We start from the raw sequence: 16,799 nt of genomic DNA, 5'->3' as shown, positions 1-16,799 counted from the left end.
GGGGTAAGTCCTTGCCATCTGTCCTGACTGTGAGAGTCGTGGAGACGCCACTGCCAAGTCAGGCGTGAAACCAACATGAGGTCTGTCAATGTGCCATCACACACGCACACATACACACAGTAAACACTCACATGTACTTGTGCTTACTTGTACTCTCTGAAACACAAAGACACAAGTAGATCTGTTCTCAGTTTCCAGCTGCTTTAGTGGATGCAGACTCACCTTTTGTTAATAGTACAGTTATAAATCTTGCAGGCGGGTGGACTTAACAGCTTCTGAGGTTCTCACATCACATTATTCTGGAATATTTATTACATTTTTAAATGTTCTCTCTGTCCTATGTTTGTGATGATGCACCTGGTCTCATGGTCTCACCTTATGCAATAGAAAGCTTGTGTACTTGAAAACCACTGATGTGCTGTGAGAAAAGTCTCATCAGAACATGTTTTTGTTCTTTTACCAAAGACAATCTGTATTGTGTGAAGTGTGAATGGAAAATCACCAGCAGACAGAAGAAATGATTGGATAGGCAACCATCAGCATCACCTCAGCCACAGCTTGTTTTTTCTTGTTTATTCCTTCTGCCAGCACACACACACACACACACACACACACACACACACACACACACACACACACACACACACACACACACACACACACACACAGTAAGGCTTTTTTTGGAACAAGAATATAAAATCTATATTGCTATATAAAATCTTTTTATTTAACTATTTTTTTACACTTGCAATTTTATTAAGTTGTATGTAGGATTAATGTTGTGATACTGTACATAATAAAAACATAATTTGACTCAACACACAAAAAGGCCCTATCCATCCCTGCAGATGTTGACCAGATGGTTCAACTTGGTTCTCAATGTTATGACCCAAATAGAAAATTAGGTCTGATAATCAAGTCCTTTTTGCACATATATCCTATAAGTGAATGAAGTCCTGTGTGTGTTGTGTTTCTTGGTTTGCTTTTAAGGGACTACATCATTTTAAACAGTTATTTCCATTTAGTCATTTTAGTGCATAGAATAATCATCTGGGCTATGCAGAACTTTTTCCTCACCTCATTTCCCTTTATTTTTCTAATCTCCAGAGTTACTCAACCTGAAACCTCCAGAGGAAATAAAGTTCAGCTCCATTGGAAGCAGTTCAATCGTGCTGACTCTCCGTCGATAGTGAGGTGCCATCACATTGGTGCAAAGTGCAGTAAGGTCCAGGTCCACTTGAACATCCTACAGCACATCACCCACTGAACTGGCCTAATCGCACATGATAGCTCACTATCAAATCACCTCAGAGAACATTCGGGATCCTGCAGTGTTTTAATCCTTTAAAAGCTATAGCAAGACTGGAAACTGCACTGGCATCAGTGCTTGTTTTCACAGTTAAAGGCAAGCTTTTCTGTGACTTTAATGCTGAAGTGAGCGTCTCGTGTGGCCGGTCATCTGAGCTCAACTAAATAGTGAAAAGGTTGAAGAAGCACATTCACCTTCATCAAACATAAATTCTCCCACAATCCAATTATCTTTGCCCTTCTATGCCACCCACCTGTTCTATTTTTATATCTTCGTTACCTCTTCTTCTTCCTTGTTCCCCTCCACTAAACTCCTCGCTCTCGACTTGTTTTCTGCTTACACCCCCTTCCACACCTCATCACTCCCTCCTGCTCCTTCTTTCTTCCTCCATCTTTGCTGCTCAGATTGGCTCTCTAGTGAAGTGGAAACATCCGAGATAAAACACACAAGTAATGACTCTGCAGCACATGAATATTTTGAGTGAAGGACGTGCCTGCATGATGTTTTTTTAATAACTAAATGCAACAGAAATCCTGAGGCATAATGGCACTTAGACGATAAAAGGTAAAGAATGCTGAACCTTTGTGACTAAAAGCTGTGTCTGGAAATGTCTGAAATACTGGAAGTTTTGTGTTATACAAGTTCACCCTAATATCATTTTTATTGTAACAGGAATCTTTTTTAAATAAAATGCTCCACTTGCTTTTCAATCACCTCTTCAGAAAACTCCTGAGCACAGAACATGAAAAGTTTGGCTGATCTTTTTATTTGACTTTTTACCTACTTTGTCAATCTGTTATAACCTTTCAGAATGGAGGTAATCTGAGCAGTGGTTGGGATAAATCTCTAATAATCAAACTTTTTGTCACTTCAGGGTCTATTGATTAATATCCAGCCTTTTCCCAATGAGTTGTAGAGCTCCATTATGGCAAAGACTTCCAGGCAGCGTGCCAAGGACAAAACTGCCTTCCCATCCTGCCTGGGAAACCTCATTAACATGGATACCGTGTGTGTGTGTGTGTGTGTGTGTGTGGCTATTAAGAGGAAAGTTTTCGGAGGTAAATCCTCACTATAGATTTAAGATTGAACTTCAGGCTCTCAGGTGACAGAAGATGTGTGTGTACATGTGTGTGTGAGAGAGAGAGAGACAGACAACAGAAGGTTTATGATTGCTGTGGTCCAGAAGGGCATCTTTGAGATACCAGCACCAGCTGCTACAGTTACCTTGCTGCTCGTCTTTGCCCTATAAAACCAATTATCACCACTGTCAGAACAGTGGACGTATTTATAGTATATCAAACAAGGGAGCTGCAAAGTCGACAAGTGGGTGTGCTTCTTGAGCAAATTGAAAATTTCAGCTTACAACCTACCTGTCATAGAGGTCATGCTGTAGCACATACGTGTTGTCAAATAAATTCCAAAGCCAGCAGGATATAACAGAAGGACTTTAAAGTTGAACAGAAGCCTCAGTGGAGATTAATTTCCTTGGACTCGTTCTCATTTTTTTTTACCATCTCTGTCACCACAATTTCTTTCTCAGTCTCCGTGTCCCATGTTTGCTTCAACCTCTACTTCTCACACAGTGACTCCATTACATCCCCATCCTCTTTAAAAGCATCGAGGGCTCCTACTCCAGATGACTAGATGCAGCTGAAATGTGACACTTTAATAGTCATTCACACAGAAATCTCCCACACAAATCAAAAGACACACTTGCTTGAGATGTTTGCAGCACATACAAAATGATGATATGCATAATATCTGTATGTGCAAGCAAGCAGGTCATGTACCATCACAGCGCAAATAGCATCGACATTCATCAGGAACATTTATTAAAAATCTATTTGGCAAGATGAAGTTTTAATGGCCCTGTCGAGCAATGCAGTTTATCACAGACTCCTGTGTTTGTCAGATAGTGTAGTAGATCAAAGATATTGACTGTTTATCTAGGAAAGCAGCTATTAGAGTTACTGGAAGTGTCTTATTTTGATTGTGTTAGATTAAACTGATTTATTATTGCATGCAAAGAATTGGATTAGACCGTGAGTCCTGTGCACTTAGTTTTATTTCTGGTCAACTGAGCTACAAGCTTGGAAAGAGAGGAAGAGAAGCTTCAGTGTAAAGGAGTCATTTGAGACATCGCTTTGATTCAAAGTACAGCTCAGTCTAATGAGAATTCATTACATCTGTTGGTATTAAGTCACAGAAAGAGAAGAAACATGGAGGTTCATTGTGAATGTCTGTACTAACTTTCATGACAATTGATTTTGAGGCATTCCAGCCAAAAACAAAATCAACCTCATGGTGGCAATAGAGGAGTCACAACTGTGTGGACCAAAGTAGGTGACCCACTCACCCATGCACTATGAACCACGCGGCTATCATGGCTAATAGAAATTGTCTATCACCTCACTTTTTGCCAAATTGTTCTTTTGTAAGCAGAGTACAACACTTCTCAGAGTAATGACACTGTCATCACCAATAGTTTTTCTAATTTACGGCACTAAATTGAGTTGATGAGAAAAGCTTTCTTCATTTCTTTTCTAATATCCCAGAAAGCTTTAATTGGCACTAATTGGTGCCAATTGAGGCCTTCAACCTGCTAGGTTGTACATTTTCCAATTTCCAGTGCTTTTTAACCCCTTGGCAAAAATCTGGATCATTTCCTAATTAGTTCGGGAAATCTGCAAGGAATAATGTAAAGTATTTAAAAATAAAAGCCTACTGAGACTATGTGTCTTGCTCTTCGTGTCTGGGAATAATGAATTGGGTAATACGGCTTTCAAGAAGAAATATCTGCCTCCTAAAACTAGCTCAGAGTCGTGCAGCCAGCAATGATCTAATGAGAAAAGAAGAGAAGCGGGGTGGAGGTGTTACATGCTATCAGCAAGTGCAAAAACTGTATGTTATGTGGATCTATAGTTAGGAAAAGAGAAAAGCAAGAGGAAAAAAAGAGGATGACAAAATATTTTCCAATGATCCTTTATATACAAAAACAATATACACAGTTTGGATGTAACAGTAGCGTTTTTGGGATATACGACATCATTCTATGAGTTTGAAGATCAACCTTTAAAAAAAAAAAGTGCTTGAAAAAGAAATAACAAAACATCACTGCATTTCAACAACATTCACTGCATTTAAAGGTGGAGGGTTTATAGTACGAGTGACTGACACGCGAGAATCCCAGAGCAAAGTGTGACATCTTAGAAAAGGGATAAAGGAAGTCTTAAGCACCATTACTACAGCTGACATTCTCACATGTAAACATCTTCTCCAGCATTGAAAATAAGTAGATATCGGAAGAAGCGAGTGTCAAAGAGGCTGCAAATATTCTAAACTGACTCTATGCGCATTTTAAAGAAATGCTTTTTAAATGTGACTGCATGTGGGACAGTGATGTTCTGAGCTACCCATGAATTATTGGGTGTGTTACAACATTTAAAGCTACTCTTGGTCTTATTCCCTGAAGATTTTGTGGTTCCATTTAGCGTGAGATGAAATAGGCTGTGGTAAAACCATCAGATAGATACTGCAGCCAAATCTGGAATTATCAGTGTTGAAGAAAAGGAAAATACAAATATCATAATAGTCCAGACCAGGGTCATGATTTCTATTTTCTTATTGTAGAAATAGATTTCTTATTAGTTACCACTTTATATTAACCTCTGTATTTAGCATTTATAAGCAGTATATTTACTACAATGACAATCCTGCTTATGATGTATTATGCTACTGGACATTCAACAACAACAGTAGATGCTTAAAGACTTAAGACTTGTTAAGAAACACATTAATAAACACTTTAAAATATCAGTATATCTACTTCCTGCTGCATAAGCATTAACTTATTGACACTATACTGCTTACAACTGCTAAATACATCAGATTAAAATAAAGTGTTTCCAGTGCTTCATCTGGTTTAACTTTCATAGGTGCTCATTTCACACTACATGCAACTAATCACACTCATGTTGACCTAATTAAATAAAATGCACATTGTGAGTATGCTATTAATGTAATTATGTCAAAGTTTTAAGTTGCATCCTGATATTTTTCTAGTTGTGCAGGGTAAACTATCAGACAAAATAAACCTGAGGTCCAGAGAGGATTTATAATTTGCTTTTAAATTGAATCACTATCAATGGAATATCTGCTCTTTCCCACCTGCTGCCTTTAAAATCAGTTAAAATCAAGGTGGAATGAAACAACCAAGAAGAAATTCATCACCGGCTAAAAACGTCTTAATATGCATTGTTTGTTTAGTAAACAGGCAGGTTTGGTTCAGTAAATACACGTCAGTTATTCAACATACTGTGCTTGACATGCTGCGTAAAAACAGCACCGCACCTTCATGTATGCTGCACTGTTCATTTTATCATCAGTGTCCGGGGAATTATAAAAATAAGAACTAAAATCAGACCTTAAAACATTCACATGAAAGTTGTATTGTATCATATTGGTAGTAAAATTCATTTTGATGTATGCACATGCTCGATATACATTCTGTACAAAAGAATCACTATATAACAACATAAACATTAACATAAGGAATACTGTCGGTGCTCCTCCATCACTGTACATCCTTTTATGTACATCCTCTGCACAAAATAACAGAAACAATAAATCTGTCCTTTTCAGTTACTATTCCTAAGATTGACGAGTGTTGTGGAGGCTGGAGATCTATTATGAGAGAGCAAGCCTTTGGACGTCAGCAGGCTTCATCTGTCAATCACTTGTGAGCAAACATTTCCTTTCTAGTCCAAATATGCTCAGGAGGGAAAGTAACTAATGTTCTTGTATGATTTTAGACAAGCATCCACATCAATGAGTAAGCCGTTTGTTTATTTCCTGTTCCAGCTTCGTCTTATACGTAAGTGTGGATCCTTTAAACTCTGACTTTTCTGAAGTTTCCTTTTCTGAAAGCTCAGCCAAACATTCTGACATTCACACAAAGACAAAGCACGGTTTCCCCCTTTTTTTTTTGCATTAACATGCATCTTGAGTGCTTGGATTTTGTCTTGACAGAGCATCTGACAGAAAATCTGTGACTACAGCCAAGATGAATAGTGATCAAACCTAAAATCAGCACACACATACCTCAGCCTGTCTGCACTGGTAAACAAAGCCAAATCCTCCTGAATGTACTTAAGTTATCGTACAACTTCTATCTATCTATTTGTATTTAGCATGCACAAAATACAAATTATACAAAGTTGGCTATGAAATACTGCATGCTGTTTCACAACCACTTACTGAACATATGCCAATGTTTTAATTTTGTCTAATGTGGTATATTAAAATATTAGTTTGATATTTTCAAGATGAAAAGGTCGCTTCTGTGTGTAAAATTAATTCAATTAAAGTTTAGCTGAGTGCTGTTAATATTCTCACGTCACAATGAGATGGAGAATATTGAAAAAATGCCTGTTAAAATATACTGTAAGGTCGTGACTTTGACACAGTACAATTTCAATTAAAAAAGCTTCTTTAAAATTTAAATAACCTGATTAAATTCTGAAGGTTTTCAGTTTAATATAATGTACGAGAACAAAGGGCCACAACTTCCCACCTGAAAGGTGTATTCAGCATTTCATTAAAAGTAGCTGAAATAGTTAAATGATAATGTTGTTGTTGCTGCTGCTCTCTTATCAAATATTATTAATTAATGTACCTACAGTTAATCAGGTCCTTTCAATTAAGTGGCTACTGATCAAACTGTGTGCTGATAAAACCATTTCGACTGGATTCAAGGAGCATGTTAGGCAAAGTGTAAAAGGGGCACTTATCACCAGCTCTGCCGTGACATACAGTCTATATCAGGCCAACAGAAAAGTACTTCTCCGCTGCTTCAGTAGCGCACTCGCTTGCTTCAGTGCTGAAACCCTCAATGTCTGCTCATTATTTAAAAAGGAGTCTGCCACGTCACTCTGAGTAAGAGCTCCAGCCAAAAGCCGAAATCAGAAAACTGAGAAAGCTGGAAAATAGATCCACTTAGCTGCAACTCCAACACTTTGATCAAAGGCTTGCACTTAATAACTCCACACTGGATACATGTTGGTACAGGACCATCATGTATCATCAGACAGAGTGCTGAGGGATTGGAATTGGAGAGATTTGCCATTGCACTTCACTATTAAAGCCTCAGGTGCCCAACAGCCCTTCAGCTTCAGCAGCTCTAAATAAAACACTCACAGTTTATTTATTATCTACATACACATCTCCATCCTTATAGGCCATAACTCTGGTGATACAACGCCCTCTAGTGGCAAATTACTTTAAACATGTCTGAAAACTGCAGTATTTCTGATTCAGCTCAGACGCCACAGGAGAACCGAACCAACGGCCTGTCCTCCCCTCTGATCTATGACATAGGCACTGACATCAGCACATAACCGTCCAATCAGCCTCATTTCCTGCTCTAGGAGGATGTCCGTATATGGCCATTTGGAAGTTTATGACAAGGCAAACCTTGGCAAGTACACAACCTCGATAGTGCACGAGAGCCACATTCACTAGGGAAAGGGGAATTTGGCCCATTTTTCCTCTCCAGAGCCCCTCAATACAAACAAACAAACAAATAAACAAACAAACAAAAAAAATCATAATTTTCCAGTAGATTCTGGACATCTACAATAAATAAATGGTCGTAATCAGAGCACTATAGACACCACCATCTGACTGTAGATATGTACAAATGTCCCACTGCTGCCCATGGATGGTCAAGGCATTACGACACACCGATACACACAACGATACACATAAGTACATATCATCGGGAGCAAGAGGATCCCAACGCAAAGTGGACCAAGCTGTGCACTGAGGTGTGTGGAGGGCTGGGAGCTGTGGGCTGGCAGTCACAGCGCTTAGGGCCGATGGAATCTGAAAGCACAAATACCCAGGATTAGTTCATGAAATATAAAAATGAAGTCACAATTCAAATTACGTCTCCTATCACTGCTGTAACCGGCATTTACTGTATATCTTTAGTACAAAGCAAAACACTATCTTAATACTTTTAGGGGAAACTATATATAACATTAAATTGCACAGCTCTAATAACATTTACACTGCACCAACTGGCGTGAAGTGAATTAACATATGAAATTACTTTAATCTAACTAGAGGAAATTGCTTTGGGGGCCCCGAACAATATAAATGAGTGGCACAGTGAGCAAACAACCAGCAGTCTTTATGATGATCAATTACTGATGAGACACAAGTTATCAATAGTGACAGGTGGGGTACCTGGTGAACTGTTTGCTGTCTTCATGAACCTCCATCTCTCGGCTCTTAAACTCATTCAGCTCCTTGCGGATAGCAGCCTGAGGGACAGAAGACGCGCACACACACACATACACACACACACCACGTGTTAAATCAGCTGAAATCTGAAGGTGCTTGAGGGCAGGTTCAACTATTCACAACTTACAGTACATTAGATACTTATACGGGACTTCATACCCACAGACAGAGTCCTGCCCACCACACTTGTGATTTTAATGTTGAGGCTGGTACGTGTGAATCAAAGGGTTCAGTGTTAATGTGTAGCTTTAAACACCAACAGCAGAGGGCAGGCTTGACATAGAATCTACCCTCAAACACACCCAGAAAACCTTTCTCCTTTTACAGGGAGGTTCCTCTTAAGACATTAAGACATTTGTACAGTAGAGCTGGTACATACATGTAATTCTATACTTTCTATTAGTATATATAAATGATGCATATTATTATTTCACTTTTCACGTACTAAACGACAATTTGCAGAAAGCCTTTTTCCTCTTTCAGCATGACAATGTCCCTTTGCCCCAATCAAGTGGCATAAAAATAAGTTTAACTGAGTTTGTTGTACAATAACTCAACAATCCCTCACACAGCCCTGACACCCAACCCTGGAACATCAGCTGAGAGCCAACATCCAACATCTTATTAGCCAACATCCGTGCCCGACCTCGCTGTTGTACTAGAAGCTATAGGGCGCTTTAGGTGACCAAAGGCTTTAAGTCATGTAACATACTTCAAGCTTTAAGGGCATCTTAGTCAAATTATTCCAGATTGACACAGAGTTCATTGTATAAATTTAACACCAACAAGCAAAACTGATAAATGGTCGAAACTAAAAATCAGGTCGTATCTCTCCCGTCATCAATTACTAATGAGGGGTATTAGCTGTAGTACCTTATCAGCAGGAGTAAGCCGGGTCCAGGGTTTGTCTGCCCTCCGGTCATAGTCCTTGGCATCCGTTACTTCCACATACTCATTAAAACGCAGGATCCTGCGAGCGACAAGCTCTGCCACTGTAGGCCTCACACTCAGCTAAGAGAAAAAGAGAAGGGAGGGAGAGAAGAGAGTTAAATTAAAATCTAACATGTTGTACATGCCTTAGTCTTAGTCTTCAGTTCCTTCCGTGTCCACTAGATGGCGCATTTCACCACACAAAGCATCTTTTCTACCTCCTATCATGACTCATAAGGTGGAGCAAAACATTAGCAGCTAAATTTAGACTTTGCCTATTTCGTTGTCTCCAATATGTGTGTGTGTGTTTGTGTGTGTGTGTGTGTGTGTGTGTGTGGTTGGTGCTTACAGTACCTTTCTAGAGAGTCTCCTTTTAATCTCTTGCTTGGCTTCTTGTTCCTCGGCTTCATTCTTTTCTAAATGCAGAAAACCAGAGTCATTTCACACCTACTGTTGCAGCAACAAGCTTCTGCTCTCTATTTAAAACTAGGAGATGTGATTCATCATCATATTAAAAGTGTTCACGGCTACGTAGAGGTGCCACTGCCTTAACATAAATAAAACGAAAACAGGAAATTATAATGTTCGATGTTGTCTGGTGATGAAATTAATCATATGGGCAGCATCTATGATGTAGAATAAATATTGTTATACTGTATTAACAGATTTACAATATTGTGCAGCCACGCTGCACACGCTGGTTAACTCCTTAACCCTTACTGGTCCCATCAATAATCGAAATATGAGCTGTCTGGGATTCACAGCACATCAACCAGTCAATTACTGTGTTAGACTCATTCTTTCTTACTGTATTTCCTCATACATGTAAAACCACAGAAGAAATATGTGCCTGAACTTTGTGCTTTACACATCAAAAGCTGGATTCATTTTGCCTGCCTTATGTAAGGCTGTGTGTTACACTATAACACACAGTATCACACAATATATTAATAGATCAGCATCACTGGAATTATTTGTCACTACTTCAACACATATTACACAATTACTTTCACAATCATGATCTGATGCAAAACCTTTACAATAATAAAAGACCTGAGCGTGATCAAGCGCGTCAGTTCATTGTAGGAGATGTAAAGCTTCCAAAGGACAGTAACTCATAATCTAGACAGACATATCTGTCTGATTTATCTGATTAGTGAGACACACAGGGTCACATCACTTTAGATCAGATCATCAGGATCAGTCTGGCAGCAGCCGATTACAAGAGAACATTATTCTCTGCATCCATATTGATTCTTGATGTTGTTAGAATTAGAAAGTTACTATTAAAGTTTCAAACATGGTACGGCACAGAGATGGCGCCTCGGTTTTGAACCGTACTTCACTTACGCTTGAGGATGTTTCTCTGCTCCAGTTCCTCTGTGGTGGGTCTTTGGCTCAGACGCCTGAAAAGAGAAATCAATGTTCTCACACCTCTCTCTTTTTTTTTATTTTACACCTTTTCTTTTGTTGTTAGTCCAAAGCACTGGGCTTTCTGCCTCATCTGGTCAAACCAATAAACTAAACTTCAGCACAGATTCTCTCCTGTGCATCATTTGTACTAGCACAACACCCACAACTAGACCAAAACCTAACGAACAATCGCAGCCAAATCTGTCATGAAAATTCACACCTAGCTACGTATTCGTAGAATGCAGAGCATGTGCGTCTAGATGTGCGTACCTGACTAGTTTGCAGCCTATCTGCTGGCGTAGCTCGTGTCTCTCTGTTTCAGAGCTTCGTGGCAAAATGTTTTTCTCCTCCAGCTCTTTCTTGCTGGGTCGGTTCCCCAGCTTGATGTTCAGGGTGTCTCGTCGACGGATCTTGCTGGCCAGGGAGCCTGGAACAGGGAAAAACAAGTTGTAGGCTTATTAAGGCCTTGAAACAACCTCCAAGAAGATCAGCAAATTAGGCTTAAATAGAACACCATGACATCTCATGGATACAGCAGGTGACAAACACGAAGGTGTTGGAGAAATCTATGAATCAGACCTTTCATATGTCAGTTTTAACAGCAGGTAACGAGCAGGAGACCGCAATAATTATCTGTACTCCGTCTGTTGCATTAGTAAAAAATGTGTAGGTGCCCTGAGATCTCCTCTGAATGTTCTTTGGCTGGTAAGAGCATGAAAAACTCAAATGACAGTTTACAAACACACCTACTGCATGTCAGTGTGTTGTGCCTCATTTGACAGTCATATCAAAAAGACTTTGTCTGACTTTGTCTCCATGACAACTGCACCAAGCTGAAATGTCTGAAATGCACAACCACTGTAAAGTGAATAGCTTCAGTGAACTATCTCAGCTGTGGGCTGCCCTTTCCATTACATCGTGACACGTGATGACTGCTGCAGAACTCAGCGGCAATAAAAGTTCAATGTGTTCCTGCAAGCGTTCGGTGATGATACATCTCCTGTGACATGATGCAATCCTATGCTGGAACTTTCCATCTGTGATTGTACAGAGCCCACAAACTGATAAATGTCAGAAATAATGAAGATCAGTTTGACGGAAACACTGATGAAGACTTCACAAGCTGTCAGCTGCATTGTCAGCTTCATCCCCCTCAAACTCAACATCACCTCACATTATTTTCAGTATATTAAATATAAAACAAAAAGACTAATGCCATACTGTTTGTGTACTCGTCTTCCTCCTCTTCCTCCTCTTCATCCCGATACAGGATTGGTCCGTCAGAGTCAGAGTCACTAGTTTGACTGTCTCTCGGCCTATCTGGGATCACCGTCACCTCAGCGTTCTCTGTTTTGACACTCAGGCCCTGTGGCTTCTCAGCTTTGTTCTCCGCTGACCTGAGAGTGAAAATCAAAATAGTGTAAGCACATACAATATATTACATTAATGCACACACTTAGATAGATCAAATTACAGACAACTCATTGCTTAAATACTTTCTGCACTTATCGTGTGACTCCAGTAAGACTACTGTGTACTTATGCAGTGTACTTTACAAATAGAAGAATGACACGAGGAGAAGGCAAACATAAGGAATGTTTCACCACATCCTAAGTAGATACCTCGGGCTGTTCTGCACAGCAGACTCTGTTTCTCCCTTCTTCTTTTCTTCTTGTCCTCCCTCCCTTCTTGTTCTCTCCTGCTTGTCTCCCTGTGATGTGTTGTCTGTCTCTCCCTCTGTGAAGGACGTCTCCTCTGTAACATTGTTGATATGGGGAGACTGACCTGTAGGTTCAGGAGCCATACCGTTTTTGGTCTCCTCACCTGCAGCAGGGGTATTGGAAGCAGACTGAGAAGTAGCCTGAGCTCTCTCTGCCCCATTGCCGGAGGCTTTAGATGAGGCAGGCTTGGAGTCAGAAGAAAGGGGCAAGGTTTTAGAGTCTGCAGGCTGGCTAGGAGTCTCTGTGGAAACCTTTAGAGTTCCTGAAGAAGAGGTGGGAGCATCCGATTTCCGTTTGGTTGTATCTCTCCCGTCAGACTGTGCCGCACCGCCTGCATCCTTAGAACGAGGGCGAGGGGTGGAGGTGGAGGTGGGAGTGGAGGTGGTTTTTGCTGTGCCTCCTGTCTTCTTTGGATGAGAGGATTTGGCTGAGAAGAAGCAGAAGCAAGAAAAAGTGAGAAGGGAAAGACACACAGTAAAACTCTTTCCCCCAGGTGCTCCAGTATCCTCCCACAGCCTGTAGACATGCCCGTTACATAAACAAAGACTCTCAAATGTCTGTAGGCGTGAACAGTCGTTCAGTCTATACAAATTCTGTACTAATATTTACTGTAAAATCTAACTCACATGCTTAGATGAACTATACAGTTCATCATTTTAATATTTTTAATAGAGAAAACAAGTCTCTGAGGGAATAACGCACTCGCTTTCAACTCCTCAGCATAGAAACGAGAACTTAAACCTGCACTGTAGTGAAGGCCAGACCAGCATCCGTACAGTCCAAAGTGACTTTTGTGGCTCTTGTGTACAGCAGCTGTGTGTATTATTGATCACTGACATTACTGCTTTAGCTAAATGTATAGTGGTTTTAAATGAGGCTATCGGATTGGCTACTGCTATTTTGTCAAGTTAGGGTACACCTTCATGAAAACAAAGTGTGGTTGGACTTGGCTGCACAAAATAAAGGCTTCAATGACTTAAACTATCATAAAGCCTACTGATTATATTTCAAATTAATCTTAATCTTAAGATTATAAAACTGTAAAAATGTCCATCTCTAATTCACCAATTCAGATTTCCTTTTCTGTACCGATGAATTCATAATAGTAATCACGTCCGCCATAATCTGCATTATATACAGTAGGAATTCCATAATTCAAATGCTCTCTTAGAACAGCATACAATTTTATTTTTATAAAAAATATTTCTAATCATATATTTAACACATTTCTGCAACAAAAAGACCTAAACTAACATTGACATCGGACTGTTTATGAACTTCTTTGTGTGTGGATGATTAGACACTAATGAAACTACTTTGGTACCATAAATTCAGTAACAAATAAAGTCCACCCAGACCTTCAGATAAGACATCACATGCAGTATGCTGGGCTCTGATATTCTTAGTCTCACTGTGCTGGAGGCTAAACAAGTACACACACATGCCCGCCTACTGTATGCTGGTATTTATATAGTTGTGAAGACACTCATTGACCTCATTAAACCACTCTTCGAAGGTCTCACAACCATCCATAATGTCCTCACAATGTCGATTCGGTGTGCACATAAACACAGAAAGACGTGTACAGACAGACAAACACAGAGGGTGATATTCATGCCTTAATATCATGCCATCAATCAAAACCACAAACCTGTAGGAACTCATTTCATACCTCATGTTAAATCGTCTTCTCTCTTTTCTTTTTTTATACACACAAACAAACGTATTCTCACACACTCTGTTCAACAAACACATCTTCACTTCTACTTTCTAAGAAGAGAGACGGTGAGATCATAACTGAAACACTTTGTACAGTTACTTGACAGGAAATCCCGTCTAATGGGAAGGACACTATGCAGACAGAAACCTTCACGTAACTACAAATACATGAGAGACAGTGTACGTGAAGTCATATTCTACAGGTGGAGACGGCTGCAGTAATGGAAACAGTGATGCACGCACACTTTCCATGCAGGGTGGCAGGCAAGAACATCGACAGGCAAACTGGCTCCGACCCCACCTAGCTGAACTTACCAGTCCCGTGACTAGTGTTGTTAGTGCTCCGAGGGTTAGCTTTAGCTTGTGAGGATGAGCCTGCCTTGCCTGTGGTTTTAGCTGTCTTTTTAGCCCCCGAGGCCCCCTCTCTGTGCCTGGCTGTGGTTGCAGTGCCACCCGCAGATTTTGTAGAGGCAGGCAGAGCGGCGCTCTGCTGTTTTTTAGCTTGAACGTCTCGAGGCCGCACCTGGTTTGCCCGGGCGGGGGTTTTAGTGTCACACCTCTCTGAGCAGATCAGAGGAAGCAGGGTGGGAGAGTATGGTATTTACAGGATAAATAGAAACAGATTTAAACAGATGCACAGACAATAAACAGACAGCAGAAATACTTAACGATAACAGGACAGAGCGAGACAGAGAGATGATGACGATAGAGGCAGCTTCAATGTACCTAGTGACCTTCCCAGTCTCCAGTATGATGCTGTGTGTGTCCTGCTACAGTTTTTGCAGTGTTTGTTGCCTGTGCCTTTCTGACTATTGACAAATGAACAAAACAAATGGCTCGGAGGTCAATACTAACAGGATTGAGACTAAAAAAGCACAACACTTAGGCTTCAGACAGAAGTACAGTGGGCTGTCTCCTGAGGCAGAGAGAGGCATTAGGAGAAGGAGATCCTGCTCCGTTCAGACTGTGAAAGCCTGCTGCTGATTTAATGTGGATATCTATTTGAGCACATTAGACTCGATCAGAGATCCCACAGAAGATTCAATATCACCCATAAAACTGCTGCCGATACAAATGCATTCCACGACAACGTAAAAAAATAAAAAAAAGATCTAAAAGAAGCTGCAGTGTTTAGTTTTTAGTATATAAAAATGGAAATGCTTCACCTTCAGTGAAACGAAAGCAGAGGATGAATGAAGCCATATTGATCAATCCAACATTTACTCGCTCAGCAGATTAGGGCATTAGTTCTAGTATGTGCTTATTAGCATGCACAGGAAATGATTCCACAAAGAGTCCTAATCTTTATTTCTAAAAATGACCATGTCTGTCCAGTGAGTACCTGGGTAACTGTGCAAACCTCCAAATTAAGAGAAATCTCCTGGACTTCTAGACAATGAAAAACTGCTATTGTTTAAGTTGTTAAAACTAGTATCCCATGTTAACACACAGCAGGTGATCGAGGAGTTACCCGTTTTGTCGTCAGTGCTGGCCGGCCCAGAAGCCTGTATCTCCAGCGGCGTTTCTGGAGACTCAATGTCAACTTTGATCTCCTCTGATATCACACTGGACGTGGCGTGGCCGTTAAGATTTTCACTGCTGACTGGTTCGTCTAGAGAGAAGAGTTACTTGTAACTGATTTCCTCTTCTTTTCAGCAGTAGAGTTCTGCTTTTACTGACATTACAAAAGGCAAATGTAGCAGCATCGCACAAAGGGCAACGGCTACATCTGTGTGTGTACAGCATCATTATGTTGTATAATTTTCCTGTCTTTAAGCCGAATATCAGTTATATTACTGTCTGAGACAGACGTGTGAATGAATAATCAGACAAACCTTGATCAGGGATGAGAACTCCCTTCCTGATGAGCTCCTCCCTCGTTTGCCTGGTGGAGATTTTTCTCTCTAGGACTGAAATATGAACAAAAACAGGAGGACTTTATGACTCAAGTCATTTTGTTTTGTCAGCAGCTACGTTCCTCTTATTGCAAAAATATCATCGCAATTCACACCTTGTAAACGCAACCGCACCATACAACTCAAGTCACAGATGAGGAACTTAGCTCAAGTGTCATCCTGCTGCTATTTAACTATTGTTTTTCTTTGAAACCTTTTGATGGAATCAGCCGTCACGACAAGATCTGGGCACAGCTGAGTTACCTAATGAGTATGATTCTACCAGCTGAACAGATTAGTCATTACTGAATTAGTAAATCACCACAAATAATCTACCACTATGTTGATAACTGTTTATTAGTCATTTTAAACAACAATGTCAAACACTGTCTGTATCCACAGTCTCAAAGAGGGGTATTTGCTGCTGTTCTTTGTGATGCACAATATTAGACTGAATGTTTTTGTATTTTAGACAGATACAAGGAAAAACAACAAGGAATTTGAAGA

General features: G+C 40.2%; 1 protein-coding gene across 6 annotated transcripts in view; it reads right to left on the bottom strand.

Annotated features, from left to right (window-relative positions):
• Positions 1-4,275: 4,275 nt before the first annotated feature.
• The window catches only part of phactr2 (phosphatase and actin regulator 2), a 33,959-nt gene continuing 21,435 nt past the window's right edge, over positions 4,276-16,799 (bottom strand). For 3 of the 6 annotated variants that reach the window (XM_026354334.1, XM_026354336.1, XM_026354335.1), the window contains exons 3-13: positions 16,233-16,307; positions 15,869-16,009; positions 14,713-14,958; positions 12,580-13,105; positions 12,179-12,354; positions 11,228-11,384; positions 10,895-10,950; positions 9,899-9,960; positions 9,488-9,625; positions 8,558-8,634; positions 4,276-8,191 (exon numbers count right to left, since the gene is read on the bottom strand). In XM_026354334.1, coding sequence (XP_026210119.1) covers positions 8,176-8,191; positions 8,558-8,634; positions 9,488-9,625; positions 9,899-9,960; positions 10,895-10,950; positions 11,228-11,384; positions 12,179-12,354; positions 12,580-13,105; positions 14,713-14,958; positions 15,869-16,009; positions 16,233-16,307 — 1,670 coding nt within the window. In that variant the 3' untranslated portion in view covers positions 4,276-8,175. The remainder of the gene's footprint in view (positions 8,192-8,557; positions 8,635-9,487; positions 9,626-9,898; positions 9,961-10,894; positions 10,951-11,227; positions 11,385-12,178; positions 12,355-12,579; positions 13,106-14,712; positions 14,959-15,868; positions 16,010-16,232; positions 16,308-16,799) is intronic. The other 3 variants (XM_026354338.1, XM_026354339.1, XM_026354340.1) reach the window with 2 other exon arrangements.

This window comes from Anabas testudineus, chromosome 15 (assembly GCF_900324465.2).
Source record: "Anabas testudineus chromosome 15, fAnaTes1.2, whole genome shotgun sequence".
NCBI classification, from domain to species: Eukaryota; Metazoa; Chordata; class Actinopteri; order Anabantiformes; family Anabantidae; genus Anabas; species Anabas testudineus.
Note: the sequence above shows the minus strand (reverse complement) of the source record. Positions and strands in the feature narration are given on the sequence as shown.